This window comes from Oratosquilla oratoria, chromosome 24, assembly GCF_046742065.1.
Source record: "Oratosquilla oratoria isolate Oo_2021 chromosome 24, ASM4674206v1, whole genome shotgun sequence".
Lineage (NCBI taxonomy): Eukaryota > Metazoa > Arthropoda > Malacostraca > Stomatopoda > Squillidae > Oratosquilla > Oratosquilla oratoria.
In genome coordinates, this window is record NC_134800.1 from 17,634,610 (window position 1) to 17,652,846 (window position 18,237).

Genomic DNA, 18,237 nt, shown 5'->3' on the forward strand with positions numbered 1-18,237 from the left:
TTATTGCACATGCTCTCCATTGTTCACCAAATGTATATAGTTGCGTATGAAAAGGGAGAAATGCACACAATATAAGTAAAATTATTTACCTGGGTCAATCAATTTCTTCTTCTGTATGCTGTGGCTCACCTTGGCATTTATCTCTGTGAGATTTTGATACTGACACAATGCCCTGTAGTTCCTGGCTGCAGTCTATATATTTAGCTCTGTACCCTTTGCCAGAAGTTGTTGGTAGTTTTTCAAAATAATTCTAGACAGGATTATTTTTTCTGCCCGAAGGAACCATTCTGTCAGGTCCAGAAGACATCCTTCCTGGTTGATTCCAAAGCAGCAACTGACTCAGTGAGAAGCTGCTTACCTAGAACAAGTTTCAACAAGAATCTTGTTAAAACTTGTTGTGGGCTGCACAGTGATATATACTACATGGAGGCTTATACCGTTCCTTGTATACTTGTGGCAAGTCTATATAATACTGCTCCTTATATTGATATGCTCAAAATGTCTTTTAACAATCAGATCGCATATCAGATAGCAATCCCACAATATCTAAAATCTATAAAAAAAAAATCTATTTAAATCAAATAAATCTGTTTTACATAAAAAATCGATATTTTATACCTAAAAAAAAACGATAGAAAAAATCGCCAACCCTGATGTACACTAATCTCATACAATAATACCTGTTAAGTCCTGCTAAAATTGGTATTTCAAAGCATAACAGTACCTTAGAAATGCTTTCTTATTTCACTATAAAAGTTTATATTAACTTATACTGCATTGAATAAGTCAATAGTTGATATATTTGTCCTATATACAATGTATATTTTCTAGTTTTGATATATTTGTCCAATATAAAATGTTAGGTTACAAAAAAAGCAATGGCCTCCGCTTGCAGACCCAGGGATCTGGGTGCGCACGTCCTATGTAATAGTAGTCCTTGATATATTTATATATATATATATATATATGTGTGTGTGTGTATATATATATGTATATGTATATACACATATATATATATATATGTATGTATGTATGTATGTATGTATGTATGTATGTATGTATGATGAGAAAAGGAAAAGTAAACTAACGAAGCAGAGCGCTTTCGTATAATTATATCTTCAGTGCAGATACAAAGAAGGAATTATGTATGTATGTATGTATGTATGTATGGCAAGAGTGGTATAGGTAAAGTCCAGGAAGGAGCTGAAGTACTTTATTCTCTAACGTTTCGACAGAGTCATCTTCATGGTACAGACAAATTGAAATACATTGTCTATATACTAAGCAGGTCATCTCACAGGTCGCCTTGGGATAGAGTTCGCCGTTTGTGGCCCTTCGATGATTAATCTTGCTGTTGTGTCTGATAAATTTACAAACCCTTCTCTATAATTGGTTGATTTAAAAGTATTGATATAGGCAGCTTCGATAGTTTTTCTTGTCGTCTTTTTCATACTGGTGTGTAGGATTTTGGTGTTGTTCCAATTAGGCATATGTCCGTGTTGTGTAGCGTGTACTACTAACGAATTAGATGTCCTGTGGTGTCACATGTCGTTCCTGTGTTCGTATAACTTTTTTGTGATTCCTCTTGAAGTTTCTCCAAAATAAGCTGCATCACACCCACCACATGGAATCTTGTAAACCACGCTCTTTTCATTTTTCTCTCCCGTGTGTTTGTTACTGGATAAAATGTCCCTTGTTTTCTGTTCTGAGTGTACGACTTCTATCCCTGTTCTCGCGAGAAATGTATATATATATATATATATATATATATATGTATATATATGTATATATATATACACACACACACATATATATTTATATATGTAAACATTTACATAAATATATATGTATATATATATATATATATATATATGTATATATATGCATATATATACATATATATATGTATATATATATATTTATGTATTATATATATATGTATAAATATATATAAATATATACATATATATCTATATATATATATTATATACCAATATATATGTATATATATATACATATATATATATACATATACATATATATATATGTATCTATATATGTATACATATCCGTATATATACATATATATATATATATATATTTATATATATGTATCTATATATGTATATATATATATGTATATACAAATATGTATACATATATATATATATATATATGTATGTGTATATATATATATATATATATATATGTATATATTGCAGAAACCACAGGGAAATTAAAGTCGGAATGCTGAACGTTTTCGTCTATTACGACATCCTTTCAGTATTCCGACTTTAATTTCCCTGTGGTTTCTGCAATATTTTTTTCGTCACGTGTTATTGTGATTACTTTTGCACCATATATGTATATATATATATATAATATATATATGTATATATATATATATATATATATATATATATATGTATGTTGAAGTATGTAAGACAATTGTGTGGAGGGGTGGTGAGTTATACACACAGAACAGTTGGAGTTTTATTAACTGACGTTTCGTCCTTACCAGGACATTCTCAAAGTACTTTGAGAATGTCCTGGTAAGGACGAAACGTCAGTGAATAAAACTCCAACTGTTCTTTGTGTTTAACTCACCACCCTTCCACTCATATATATATATATATATATACATATATATATATTTATGTATATATACTATATATACATATATTATATATATACATATATATATATATATATATATGTCTATATATATGTATATATGTATATATGTATATATATACATATATACATATATATATAGGTATATATGTATATATATGTATGTATATATATATACATATATATATGCATATATATATATATATATATATATATATATATATATATATAGGTATATATACATATATATATATATAGGTATGTAAATATATAGTATAAATATGTATATATATACATATATATGTATATATGATATATATATGCATATATACATATATATATGTATATATGATATATATATATACATATGTGTATATATATACATATATATATATACATATGTACGTATATATACATATATATATATATATATATATATATACATATGTATATATGTATATTTGTATATACATACATACCATATATATATATATATATATATATATATACATATGTATATATATATATATATATATATATATATATATATATACATATGTATATATATATATATATATATATATATATATATATATATATATATGTAGAGACATTGGGACAATTTATGGGAAAGGTGGAGGGGGAAACTCGATAATCAGATAAATATCAGGAATAAATATCAGATAAATATCAGGAATAAACTCGATAATCAGATAAAGACCCGTGTTTCCCCCTCCACCTTTCCCATAATATATATATATATATATATATATATATATATATATATATATATATATATATATATATATATATATATATATATATATATATATATATATATATATGCGTGTGTGTGTGTGTGTGTGTGTATATACATATATATATATACACATATATATACATATATATATATATATATATATACTGTATATATACCGTATATATATATATATATATATATATATATATATATATGTATATATATATACATATATATATATATATATACATATTACATATATGTACATATATATATTTATATATATATATGTATATATATATATATGTATACACATATAAATACCGTATATATATATATATATAAATATATACATATATATATATCTGTATATATATGTATATATATATGTACATATATAAATATGTATATATATATATATGTATATACACATATATATACCGTATATATGTATGTATATATATATATATATATATATATATATATATATATACACCTTGTGTATATATATACATATATATATATGTATATATATATATTTATATATACATATGTATATATATACCGTATATATATATATATATATATATATATATATATATACACGTATATGTATACATATATTTATATGTATATATATACGTATACATATGTATACATATGTATATATATATATATATATATATATATATATATATATATATATATATATATATACCGTGTATGTATACCGTATATATGAATATATATATATATATATATATATATATATATATATATATAAATATATATACATATATGTATATATGTATATATATAGATATATATACATATATATATATATATACATATATATGTATACCGTATATACATACGTATGTATACATATATGTATGTATATATACATATATATATATATATATATATATATATATATATGTATACCGTGTATACATACGTATGTATACATATATGTATGCATATATATGTATATATATATATATATATATGTATACCGTATATACATACATGTATATACATATTTATATATGTGTATATATGTATATATATATATATATATGTATATATTTATATGTATATATATATATATATATATATATATATATATGTATGTATGTATGTATGTATACCGTATATCCATACATGTATATACATATGTACATATATATATGTATATATATATATGTGTGTATATATATGTTTTTACATATATATATAATACACATTATATATATATATATATATATATATATATAAATATATATATATATATGTATATACCATATATATATATACATACAGAGAGATGTCATAGATCCTCGAATCGCGAAATTAGTTCATTCCTTGACACCATTCAAAGACAGAAATTTTCGCTATCCGAAATGATTAGAGCAAACGCGCCAACGCATCACTGCTGAGCCGTTGGGATTGTGTGTACAGCCATACTGTATGTATGTGTTCGTACCCTTCAGTATCGTTCGTTAACAGTGACAAGAACTGTTTGCAAAACCTGTTCGTTGATCGATTTGTTCGTCAAATGGGGAGTTCGTTATCCGAGGTTCAACTGTATATATACTGTATATAATCCTTTGAATTACAATTTATCCACTTGCTAATATGACAGATGCATTTTTCTAATATTTTAGTCAAATACTGTATCACAAGGTTAAGCCTATTGACTGTTCGTAAATTGGAACTTACACATTTGCCTTTAACATATAAAAAAGTGAAATCCTCTGTTTTTACATATATTTTTCTTAATGTTTTTCCTGGGCACGTGCAAAGGTACTTTGTCTGAGGTCACGAAAAGATCATAAGCAAGATATAAGATTACATTACAAATATGTCTCACTCATAATGTAATATACGCGAAATGTTTGTGCCGAAATACAAATTTAATCCACAATATATCAGTGAAACCAGAAACAAAACAGAAATATTGAAGTTAAAATGTATACATACATGCATACATAGATATATATACATAAATATATATATATATATATATATATATATATATATATTTATATATATATACATAAATATATATATATATATTTGAGAAATTCGCTAGTGAACAGCGACATGAATCAGACAATCTCTTTGACAGTAGACCACGTTAAGTGGTCGAGCGGTCTAAGGCGAGTATCTAGGAAGTTTACTTCCTGATGCATCGGGTTCGAATCCCGTGCGCTACTGTCAAGGAGATTGTCATATAGATAGATAAATATTTATACATATATATGTGTGTATGTGTGTGTGTGTGCCTGTGATTGTGTGTATTCTACCATTATATATATATATATATATATATATATATATATATATATATATATCACTTGCCTGACACGTGATTCACACGCATACAAGAATGTACCCGACAGGCAATACCTTCAATATTGCTAACATCCACATTTCCTAATCATAAACATCTGACTTAGACAATGCAACACATCACAACAAATGTACATCACGCCACCATCCAACAGGTACATAGTGTCACCAGACAGTTCAATAACCATTATTCTTATACCTTCCAAACTACATTATTATAACTCCAACATATACATCATGTCAAGGCACATCCACGAATGATAGCCATCCATTACAATGCAACTAACACACATATATTATTGTATTAATTTCAGACGTAAGATGTATCTGACAACCTACACAAAACATGCTTAGATAGGCATATTTTCCTATATATGCAGCTACTATGGGAAACACTCTCCTTTAAATCTGGTAGAAGAAACTAGAGGAGACGCTCTCTTTTAGACTCAGTAGGGGAGACGTTCTCCTTTTGGGAGATTATATCCTAAGTTGAAGTCCCTGTTTAAATCAAATACAAAGTCAAACCAAGACTTTAGCTTCGCACGCTCACCCATTGTGTAACCAAACCATACGGCTACACACACACACACACACACACACACACACACACACACACACACACACACACACTTACACACACACATACACACGCACACACACACACACACACATATATACATATATATATGTATATATATGTGTGTGTGTGTGTGTGTGTGTGTGTGTGTGTGTGTGTGTGTGTGTGTGTGTGTGTGTGTGTGTGTGTGTGTGTGTGTGTGTGTGTGTGTGTGTGTGTGTGTGTGTGTGTGTGTGTGTGTGTGTGTGTGTGTGTGTGTGTGTGTGTGTGTGTGTGTGTGTGTTACCAGGCATCGATTAAAGCTGTGTTGGAAATTTTGGAAGATGCTTTTGTTCAGTAGTGGACTCCGAATAGTTGACTGACTGATAGATAATTGATTGAATGAATGAGTGATTGATTGACTGATTGATTGAAATTCCCCTATGATGCATTAGGTGTATGTGCCGTATAATTAAGTGAAAACTAAAGAGTGTGGCATTTCATAGATAATAGAAATAAGACCGCAATAGGGTCGTGTTAGTATTTTCACCAAAAAAAGAATCGATTTCAAAATAAAACAATTACCATAAGAATGATAGTATCAGAAGGTAAGGGATGATCATATTAATTAGTAGATTACATTAAGAATTTTCTTGCTTTGCTTATGGCAAATTCATGAATGATATCATCAAATCTCATATCCACCAATGTCAGATTTAGGTGTGTCCTGATGAGTTTCAGTTTACTGAAAGCCCTTTCTCGAGAGATAAATGATATCCTCACAGTCAGTAAGAGTCTCAGTGCAACACAAAGTAATAAGTCAAACTCAATTATTTTTTCATGGAGACATTTTAGCTATTGCCTTGCTAAATAATTAAACAGATTCTAAATTTTGCATTTAATGTCCTTACTGCATAAACGATAAGGAAAAATATTTCATATTTTGTTGATACTAACGCAAAAATTACGGTGAATTATTCAGGGCTTCTTTGGGCTTCTTTGGGCTTCTTTGACCTCTTTTTTTTTATAATCATTGTTTTGTCAGATTTGTGGTCGGCAAGTCCAGGCTAGAATTACTGGCCCCCTGAAAGTGCCGCCGGGCATATATTTTCAGCTCAGGGTGTCGGGTCCCGTAAAAAATCATTAATGCGTTACCGCCAGACATGTAGTGCATTACTGTCAATGCGTTACCGATTTTTTTTTTTTTTTTTTTTTGCGTTACCGTCAGTACGTTACCCATGTCAATTTCCTGTAGACTTATTTAGATGAAGAAAAAAAAAATAAATGGAGAAGTATTTACTTCTTACAAAACATTGTCGATAAAATAATACCTAAACTACAAATATAATATTCCCTATTCTAAAACAAAATAACCAGAGCTGGGTATTTGCGTTACCACTAGTGATACTGCGTTACTAACGCACTACCTGGCCGGCGGTAACGCGCCCAGCTCTGACTATTTATCGTACAATCTTTCCTGTCAACTCCTCCACTCCTGCATATCAATCTGCCCTTGCCGTGACCTCTCCAGCGAAAAAAAAATCCCGATCCTCTTAAACACATCACTCTATCGTGGTTCTTATCTTTTGCCCAGATAAATTTCCACTCATCACATGATTGTTTACGCGTGAGGATGATAACCCCAATTCTTCCCGTCCTCTTCCTCCTCCTCCTCCTCCTCCTCCTCTGCATATATATAGGGCCAATTTCATTGGGATGCCTATGCCTGAGAGGCCTGATTCATGGGAGAGACTGGCGGGCATTCCTTTAGTCACGAGGCACCGATTAAGGAGACCCGATCTGCCATCCAATGGCAATGTCTATATTAATGACTAGCCAGTCGTATTTAATAATTATTACATCAAACTAAAATATACCTATCAACTGCCTCCCCCTGCATCAAGAAGCACAATCAATGATTTTCGAGAAATAATTTTTGTTGTACTATCGTCCTTACGGCTAATTGATAAGCACTTTGGAAGGTCATGACGTTTACATGGAGTTTGCATGGTATACTAATATACTAATATACTATACAGTATACTAATCTATGTCATGTCGTTTGCATGGAGTTCCCCAATCCGCCCATTCTCAGCTGCTTTCAATCCATTTCTTGGTGTCAAGTCCACGTCTTCCTCCACGTTCTATCCTATCATTCCTTGACTATTGCTATTGTATAACTTTTGGTTTCCTAAATCCAACGCCTTGATTTTTCCCTCTTTACTACAGTTAATATATATTCATATGTGTACGAGGTTGCCTGTCTGTGTGTATTTACCTAGTTGTAATTACCTAGTTGTATTTTACGGGAAGGGGAGCTATGCTCGTAGGGTCCCGTCTTCATATCTCATCTTATCTAAACTATTTTTAAATTCATGTATTGTTATTTGCATACACCACTTTCTCATCTAACTTGTTCCAACTGTCTATTACTCTGTGAGGAAAGCTGTTCTTTTTCAAATCTCTTCTATAGCTGTCTTTTTTTTTTCTTTCCGTGTCCTCTTGTATTTCTGTCATCCCATTTTATCAGATTCTCTTTATCAGTAATTTCTATGCCTTTCATGATTCTGTAAATAGCTATCAAATCTCCTCTCTCTCTTCTTTGCTCTAGTGTCTGTAGTTCAAGTTTTGCTAGTCTCTCTTCATATGATAGTTTTGAGAGTGTTGGTGCCAATTTTGTAATTGCTCTTTGTATTCTTTCAAGTTTTTTTATACATCTTTTTGTACTTGGTGACCATATCGTTGCTGCATATTCCAATCTTGGTCCTATTAGGGTGATTAGAATTTTCTTCACCATTTCTTCATCCAGGTATGTAAATGCAACTTTGATTGTTCTTACTGAATTATAAGTTTCTCCAAAAATCTTATTTATATGTTTGTCAGGTGACATATCATTCATAACAATGACTCCCAGGTCCTTCTCATTTTCTACTTTTTTTATACCTTCTTCTCCCAATTTATATAATCCTGTTATTCTGTTTTTGCTTTTTCCAAATTCCATTATACTACACTTTTTTGTATCGAAATCCATCTCCCACTTCCTACTCCATTCCTGTACTTTATTTAGATCTCTCTGTAGTGATTCACAATCTTCTTCTGTTTTCACTCTTTTCAGTAGTTTTGCATCATCTGCAAAGAAGCTCATATAGCTTTCAATTTCTTCGTCCATATCATTAATATACATAGCAAACATTATTGGGGCCAGAACTGTTCCTTGCGGAACACCGGTTATCACTTCATCTAATTTTGAGTGTTTGTCTCTTATCACGACTCTCATTTTTCTTTCTTGCAAAAAGTCTTCCATCCAATTAAGCAGTTTGCCCTGTATTGCTCCTTCAGTTTCTAATTTCTTAAGCAACTTCTTATGTGGTACTTTGACAAAAGCTTTTTTTTAGGTCTAGAAATGCACAATCAGCCCATCCATCTCTTTCTTGTATTATATCTATTAGCCTTGGATGGAAACATATTAAATTGGTGACGCATGATCGTCCTTGTCTGAATCCAAATTGCCTTGGATTTACCACGTGGTTTCTTTCTAAATATTTTACCCATCTACTTTTGACAATTCTTTCACAAATCTTTGCTATTGTACTTGTTAGAGAGACTGGTCTATAGTTGGTAGGGTCCTCTTTATTTCCTCCTTTATAAATAGGTACTATATTTGCTTTTTTCCAATCTTCTGGAACTTTTCCTTCTTTCAAGGAACTGTTTATTATGCTATGTATTTTGTCTGCCAGTTCATTCCTGCATTCTTTCAAAATCCAGTTTGCTATTTCATCTGGTCCATTCGATTTTCTGACATCAAGATTACTCAAGTGTCTCAATATTTCATTCTTTGTTACTTCTATTTCTTTTATAGGGGGGACTTTCTCTTTCCATACGATCTCTTCAGGTTATATGTTTTCCCTTGTAAACACTGATTTAAAATGCTTGTTCATAATTTGCGCCATTTCAATTTCCTCTGTGTATTCAGCTCCTCCTTGTCTTAATTTCTCCAAGTCTTGTTTGTTTTTCAGTTTGTTGTTTACAAATCTGTAGAATAGTTTTGGTTGATCTTTACACTTTTCTATGACATCTTTTTCATATTTTCTCTTTTCCTCTCTGCATGTTTGTACATATTCATTTCTATAACCGGTATATATTTTCCATTTTTCAGGCCTTTGGTCTTTTTTCCATCTGGTTCAAGCTTTGTCTCTTTTGTCTTTTAACTCCCTACAACTTTTGTTGTACCAGCATTTTACATATTCTTTTTCTTGTTTTTGTCTTGGGACATACTTTTCCACTCCTTTTTTATAAATGTTTGTCAAAATATTCCATTTCTCTTCTACTGTTGTTTCTTCTTTGTATATTCCTTCCCAGTTTTTTTTTTTTTTTAAGAATTCTCTTATTTTATCAAAGTTTGTTTTTTCATACATCATTCTTCCTTTTCTATATTGTTCATTTATTTTCATGTACTTTTTCTCATTTAGCTCTAGCTCTATCAATATGTGGTCACTTTTACTTATTGGTGCCTGGTATTGTATTTTTTCCACTATTTCAGGTTTTGATGTGATTATTAGGTCTAGTCTCGATGGTTCTTCTTCATTTCTATACCTAGTGTTCTCTTGGATCCATTGTGTCATTGTGTGATCAATTATCATCTCAAATAGAACATTTCCCCATGAGTCTTCTCCACCCTTTTCGGTCATCTCTTCCCAGCAGATTTCTTTGCAATTAAAGTCGCCCATCATAACTATTCTTCCTCCATCTTCCATTATCTTGTTTAGTGTTGTTCTTATGTCTTCTAACATACTTTTATGTTCACTCTCTTCCCACGATGCTGCTTTTGGGGGCACGTAGTTTATTACAAATTTTCTGCTCTTCTTATCTCTGTCTTCTATTTCTATCATAATCATCTCTACTCTGTTCTTTCCATATGTGACACTCTTCACGTTTATATCCTTCTTAGTCAGGAACATAACTCCACCACCTTGTTTTATCTCTCTGTTTCTAATCCAATAATTATATGCATTGTGTCCTATGCTGTTGGGTGGTAGTGTATCTTTCAATTTTGTCTCCACAATTCCCATTATGTCCGGATCTTTTTCCTTCAGATACTCGTTCAGTTCATTTAGTCCTGTTATTAATCCATCTGTATTCGTGTAGGATACTCTTAGCTTTCTGTTATTTCCATTTTATTCTGTTTCTTTTTTGTTTTTCTCTGTTATGGTCCATTTCTTCAATTTCATATTCACTACTCTCCAGTAGAATTCCTCTTTTTCTGACTCCGTTCTGGTCTCGTTTTTTTCTTTAGCTTCTTTCCTTTTCATTTTTTCTTCCTCTCTTTCCTCTTTATTCATTTCTCTTTTTATCCATACCTTTTTATATTATTCGCTTGCTGCTAGCTTCCCTGTTTTTGCTAAGATATTCTCTGCTGTTGTTTGTGATCTGAGTTTAATCTTAATTGATCTGGTCTTATCTGTACTATACTTTCCGAGTCTAAATTTCTCTTCGTTTTGTGGGAGGACTTTAACACCTCAATATCTGTGGATTTTTTTTTTTTTTTTATGGATATTTTGCATTTTTGTTGGAGGTTTCATGGGAATTTTTATTGTTGTGGAATTTTTATGGGATATCAAGTAAATGTTAAAACAATAGTAATAATAATAGTGCAAAAGTACATACACAGCTGAATAAGGCAAGACACCCCGTCACTTTTCAAATATGTATCAGCCAAGTATCAACAGAAACGGTTATAGCTGTCCCGGGCCTGGCGGTGGGGGAGGTGGGGTGGCATTGGTGTTCTCATAAATTCGTATTTCGTTTTGCCACTCCTTGTGTTTTCCTTTTAGATCTAGTATCTTTTTGCTTTGATCTTGGAGTCTTGTAGTTTTTCTTTCTGAAAATACCACAAATCTTGTAGTTTTTCATTAACCAAGATAATGTGACAAGTGCCCTAAATTTGTAAATAATTAGGCACTGGTAAAGAAATTAAGACTACCGAATACCGATTATATTCTAGCTAAGTCTACCCTAATACGGAAAACATCATATTTAATCTTTATTGCTTAATGTCTAGTTATATGATGTATGTATACGTACAGAACCTATAGAGGTAAAGAAGAACATTTTGCACGTCTCACGGGACCGCAAGCGTGATTTCACATAGAGCGTGTGAGAGCGGACAGTGGAGAGTAGGACCAACGTCGGTACAGAACGAATGGGACCTTTCGCAGCCAGGCTCGTAGATTCCTATTAGCGCTAGAATTTTCAATTGTCTCGGATTTCACGAGGCAAAGGGGTGACTTAGCTAATTTGGAAACCGATATTTAAAAAAGATACGCCATAAATTGCTGCATAAATGTATTTAAAATTAAAAACATGACTCATAATGTTATAATTTTTACTTACTGGTGTGTGATAAGGCTTTGTTAATCTAATCATAAGGTAAAACTAAAAATAGGTAATATTTACTGAAGTAACTATGAGCAATAAAAATAAGAGGATGTTGATTTCGGTTTGTGCATTTTATCTGAGAGTGTTGAAAAATAATGGATATCATTGTCACGTCCTGTATATGAAGAATATCAATGAGATAAAAAATAACAACAGTGGTGGCGGACGTACGAAGTTAACGACATTTTTGTAAAGAATAGGCTCTTAGATCTGCTGGAAGCTATTTTCAAACAAATATGACTAATTTTACGTGTGCCGTGGCAAACTGCACGTCAGATTCAAGAAAAAATAAGAGGAAGACAAAGTATATCGTACCGAAAAAATTAAGTCTTCGATACAAAATTATATTTTCGATACATTACATGGATTTGCCTATTGCTTGGTGCATTCAAATGAAAGTATATATCAGTATACGTCCATTGAAGTCGGTAGAAAATGACAAATTGCTTGGCTTTATACAATTATAGGTTGTTTTACGAATATCATCTGTGATTATAAATAGAGGCTCAAACAGTGCTATATGCCGTTTGCAGTCATGAAATTAATTTACTTAAATTTCAAATACAATAATGTACAACGATACACCTCTGTAAGTTTATAAAACTTGCCCAAAAAAGTATTCATTTTCCGGCAAGAATTACAAAATCTGGCGGTGTCTGGTATCAATTTGCTCACTGCGAAAGGTCCCATTACGAAATTTGAATTGAGTGCGCAGTAAGACTCGGATGTACCAAACGTAGACCTTAAGTGACGACACACATTTTACATAAAGTAGGTGGACAGGAACAATTACTTTTTACCGTTTAGCACCTCTAAGGGATGCAAAAGCAGACACCATTTATATACATACATACATACATACATACATACATACATACATACATACATATACCAAGGCTTTTTCCCCCTTACAAGGGGGGTAGCCAAAAAGAAAAAGGCATAAAATCATTCCCACCCATTCCATCCCTGAATACACTCCACACCCCTCCACCCCCCCCCCTCCTATCTTAGCACCTCCATTTATATAACTGTCAAAAACTGTTTGATGGAAGATGGATTAGATGTTAACAAATTGATAGGTATAGGCACAGATGGGGCAAATTCAATTGTAGGTCGTCATCACTCACTCATAACATTATTGAAGAATGACAACCCTGAAATAACTCTTATTAGATGTGTGCGTCATTCCCTGCATCTAGCTGCAAGTAAGGCATGTGAAAACCTCCCCACTGTTCTTGATTTTTTAGTTAGAGACACACACACATGGTTCTCTAATAGTCCAAATAGGATCAACAAATATACAGAGTTGTATAAAGTTCTTGAGGATGGTGTACCCAAGAAAGTGCCTGGGTTAGCTAGCACACGTTGGTTGTCCCGTTTTGAGGCAATCCGTGTTATCCTTGCTTCATCAATGGGACTCCCTAAAACTGCATTTTGAAATGTGCGAAACAAGTGAGCGTTGCTACACAGCAAAACAACTAATCCAAGCATACAATGATCCTCATAATAAGTTGTACCTTTTATATGTTCGGAAAGTACTTAAGGAGGTGGTGAGAGTCAACACACTTTTTCAAGGGCAAAATCTTGAGGTAGCTAAACTTACTGAAGACCTGATCGATATGTATCGTAATATCATGCATATGGTGGTAGAATCAGATCACTTATCAAAATGTGCCAAAGAAGATCTCCCTTCTTTAAAATTTCAGAATCATACTTTGCCTTTGAATGCTATCAATTTTGGTTATGAATTCAACGCATTTGCAGACTCTTGTACCTTAACTAATAAACAGTTGATTAACGTCAAAGAGAAATGTAAAGAGTTTGTACTTGAGTTGACTAATCAAGTGCAGCTGCGCTTGCCAGATAATGTTGACACCCTACTTCTTTTACAGAAATTGCATCCTCGTGTAGCCACTTCTCAAATCAAGGGTTCTATTGGAACTATTGCTTCAAGGTACAGATCTATAGTCAGAGATATAGATAAACTAGAAAATGAATGGGGTGTACTTAACCTTGAGCAATGGCCAAAATCATGTTTGGAAAGCAGTGTTGCATTTGGGGCAGAGGTATATGAAAAACTAGATTATGCAGGTAACCGAAAGTTCCCTAATATTTCTGCCTTCGCCTTGGCATCATTGTCTTTACCTTTCTCAAATGCAAATGTGGAAAGGGTATTTTCGGTTATGAACATCGTGCACTCAAAAATAAGGAACAAATTCAGTGTACGATCTGTTGAGGCTATTTTGCAAACTAGGTATGGCTTGTCTCTTCAGGGTTCATCTTGTGTTGACTTTATTCCCACTGAAGACATGTAAAAGAACTTTTTTGCTAAGGCTGAAGAAAAAACACAAGAAAATCAAGACATTGATTATTTGGAAGTAGACATAGAATGAAATTGTATTTTGAAAACCATTTTTTTAATCATTTCAATGCAGCTTTAGAAGAAATAATTAAAACTTAATTTCAATGTAAAAGACAATACTTTATTTTCATTCTGAATTATATCTTTCATACAAAAGTAAACTTTAAGTTACTGTAGCTTTCAACCTATCATGTTTAAACTGCTTACCATTATTTTTGAGTAGAATTTTATTAAATATATGTTACAATGAACTTATTTGTGCTTATAATAATTCCTTCTTTTTTGTGGGAAAAAAATGTGGGCATTCAGATTTCCTTGTGGGAATTTTGTGGGAAAAAACTCACTCATTTGTGGGAACTGGCACAGATCACAGTGGCAACCCTGGCATTGGATACTGCGAGGAGAGACCGTGGGCATCTGCTCCGGACTGTGAGTGAAGCAACGCGCTCCCTGACGTATGCCCCCAATTGATCATGATTCCTTCGCCAGACGATAATACCCATATGTTCCGCTTACCCTTGGCGCATTATCTCCCATTAGCATCTATCCTTCTGTCCCTTTACTTTCCTCCCTACCTAAGAAACCCCTCACAATTTTTATTGCTTTCATTTTTTTCCATCAACCACGTGAATTACTACATAATGTTATCACCGTCGCTACGTGCTTTTATCGAGTAGATTACATCATTGGGTGATTCTATCGAGTAGATTACAATGGGCGATTCGCCCATGAAAAAGCGCTAATTGGTAATAGCTGTTTTACACAATACTATCTTTTTATTTTCTTGGACATTCTTCCCCTCCCACAAAGACTAATCCCGCGCGAGAGGGTAATTTATTTGGCATTGAAATAATATACATGAAGTGCAGATAAAGAAAAGAACACATAAGTTAAAATAACAATTACAAATGCCGAGGATAACAGAAAAAGCATGTAAACTCATAGCCCATAAGTAACGACTGTATGTACTACTGTTGTCCATTTTAACGTGCCATGCAGTTCTAATATATATTGAAATTTGTTGTTATTGTTATTTAGATGTTCTAATAACTATTCCGGTCTGGTGTATAATGTATTGCTTTTATATTTTTTCACGAGTAATGTTAAACTAAACAAGTATTGTAGAACGTATAAAACGGTGATATTATGAATGAATTTCTGGTAAATAGTTTTCAGTAATTGACACATATATTGTTATTTCATGCCGAACATGTCAAGAGCCAGGGAGGCCATTCGTGAGGTGGACCAAATGAGATGGTACTATGTAAACAAGTTACATGAAGTAATACAAAGTATATGCAGAAATACCTCTGTAATCTTGTTACACATTCGTGAATAATGGTCAAATGTGTCAATTGATCTTGTTCTTGTGACGCAAATTTAATCTTTATAGAAAAACTAAGGAGCGTATACACATCGGGCATATGACGCATGTAATTGGGATTGTAGTTGCAGGACCCTGACCAGGTAAATAGAAGTAATAGTAAATAGGATTGTAGACGAGATGTAGTCAGTGAATCATCTATGTATTGGGGAACATACTTGCCTTTCGATCATGACATTATATGATTATAGACTTGTACCAGTGTCTCACATGGATACTCATACATTTCACAACATGTTAAAAGTTTGTGATGAAAGGATTGATATAATAATAATTCAGTGGTTCTTGACCGTCACCTTGGTCCTTGGAGGTAATGAACCCCGCAAGTTTCATACATTCATTCACTGAACACGTCGTAGCTGGAAAGATGAAATGCGATTTCTTAAAAACATAAGTATATATTTTATTAGTGCACAAAATAAACCATGTATCAGTTGTACACAGTTACTGTGTTGAAAGAACGAAGTAACAAGATACAGATATTGATATTCACAGATGATTCCCCGGAAGAGGCCCATTTAAAGGGCCTGTGGCTCCGGTATGGACTATGGTAGCCAGGACACTGTGTGGCTGGCAGTAGCACACTTTATTAATTTTTGCTTTATAATTAAATTTTTGTTCCTGACCTTGCCAATACTTATCCAGTCTGACTTCAAACTGAGCGACTGTCTTGAAGTTCACTACCCTGTCTGGCAGACTGTTCCAGACACTAACCACTCAGTTCGAGGAGTACTTGTGACGATTCAGTCTGGCTCTGGTCTTGTACATTTTCTTTTCATGTCCTCTCATCGCACAGTCTTCCCTCATCCTGAAGAATCCCTCGGTACATTCCTTATCATACTTTTTGGTAATAATCTTAAAAGATTCGCTTTGATCTCCTCTGGATATCCTGTATATCAGGGTAGGCAGATCAAGTCTCTTCAGCCTCTCTTCATAAGGCAGCTCTCTAAGACACAGTACTATTTTTGTTACTCTTCTTTGCATGTTTTCAAGTGCTTTAATGCCCTTAATAAAAACATGTATTTAACACAAAAAAATAACTTGGTGAATATTTACTACAAATCGATGTGACTTTTGAAGTTGCCTTTCCGAGACAAGTTCAGAAATGTGCTGCGTCACCTTGGCTAGCACTACTCTCATATAATTTTCACAACAAAGTTTGTTCCTTTTCTGTGTGTGTGTGTGTGTGGCCTCTGTTGAACCCCCTCAGGTTTGATGAAACCTAGGTTAAAAACCACTGGTATGATTAGACAAGTCCTCTGTCTTTCCCCATAGTTTTTTTTTTTTTTTTTTTTTGCAAAAGGTATTTACTATAATTTTTTTCATCAAAGTTCGGTAGTTTTTTAGAAGTGCACACCTATATGATATAGCATTATAAAATTAAATATTTATTTTGTAAATTATAACAACACAATATACATTTTTCGCGGTAGAAATCAGTAAAAGAAAATGTTGCTAAAAGCTATACACAAACGAGTGAAATTGCAGCAACTCCTTTAAATGCCATCTTTGCTTTGATAGATTCAGAGGTCGAAGGTGATGATAACCATGATGACCTCTAGAATTACAGGTACAGCAGTACTAAATGCAGGTTAGGTTAGACTAGATGAATTTACATACATACATATACCAAAGGCTTTTTCCCCCTAGCACAGGGGGGGGTAGCAAAAAAAAAATAAAGTATAGAAACCACTCCCACCCATTCCATCCCCTACATACTCCACTCCCTTCTACCCTCCTCCCTCCCTCTC

At 32.5% G+C, this 18,237-nt stretch overlaps 2 protein-coding genes across 5 annotated transcripts in view; both read left to right on the forward strand.

Moving 5' to 3' along the window:
• Positions 1 to 7,904: 7,904 nt before the first annotated feature.
• LOC143038501 (sphingomyelin synthase-related protein 1-like) overlaps positions 7,905 to 18,237 on the forward strand; it is a 67,673-nt gene continuing 57,340 nt past the window's right edge. For 3 of the 4 annotated variants that reach the window (XM_076207749.1, XM_076207748.1, XM_076207751.1), the window contains exon 1: positions 15,064 to 16,569. The gene's annotated coding sequence lies outside the window, so the exon portion shown is untranslated. Of the gene's footprint in view, positions 8,316 to 15,063; positions 16,570 to 18,237 lie in introns of those variants that run through there. The other variant, XM_076207750.1, reaches the window with a different exon arrangement.
• On the forward strand, positions 13,786 to 14,178 carry LOC143038286 (SCAN domain-containing protein 3-like). Its single transcript, XM_076207306.1, has one exon. The coding sequence runs from the start codon at positions 13,786 to 13,788 to the stop codon at positions 14,176 to 14,178; it is 393 nt and encodes a 130-aa protein (XP_076063421.1).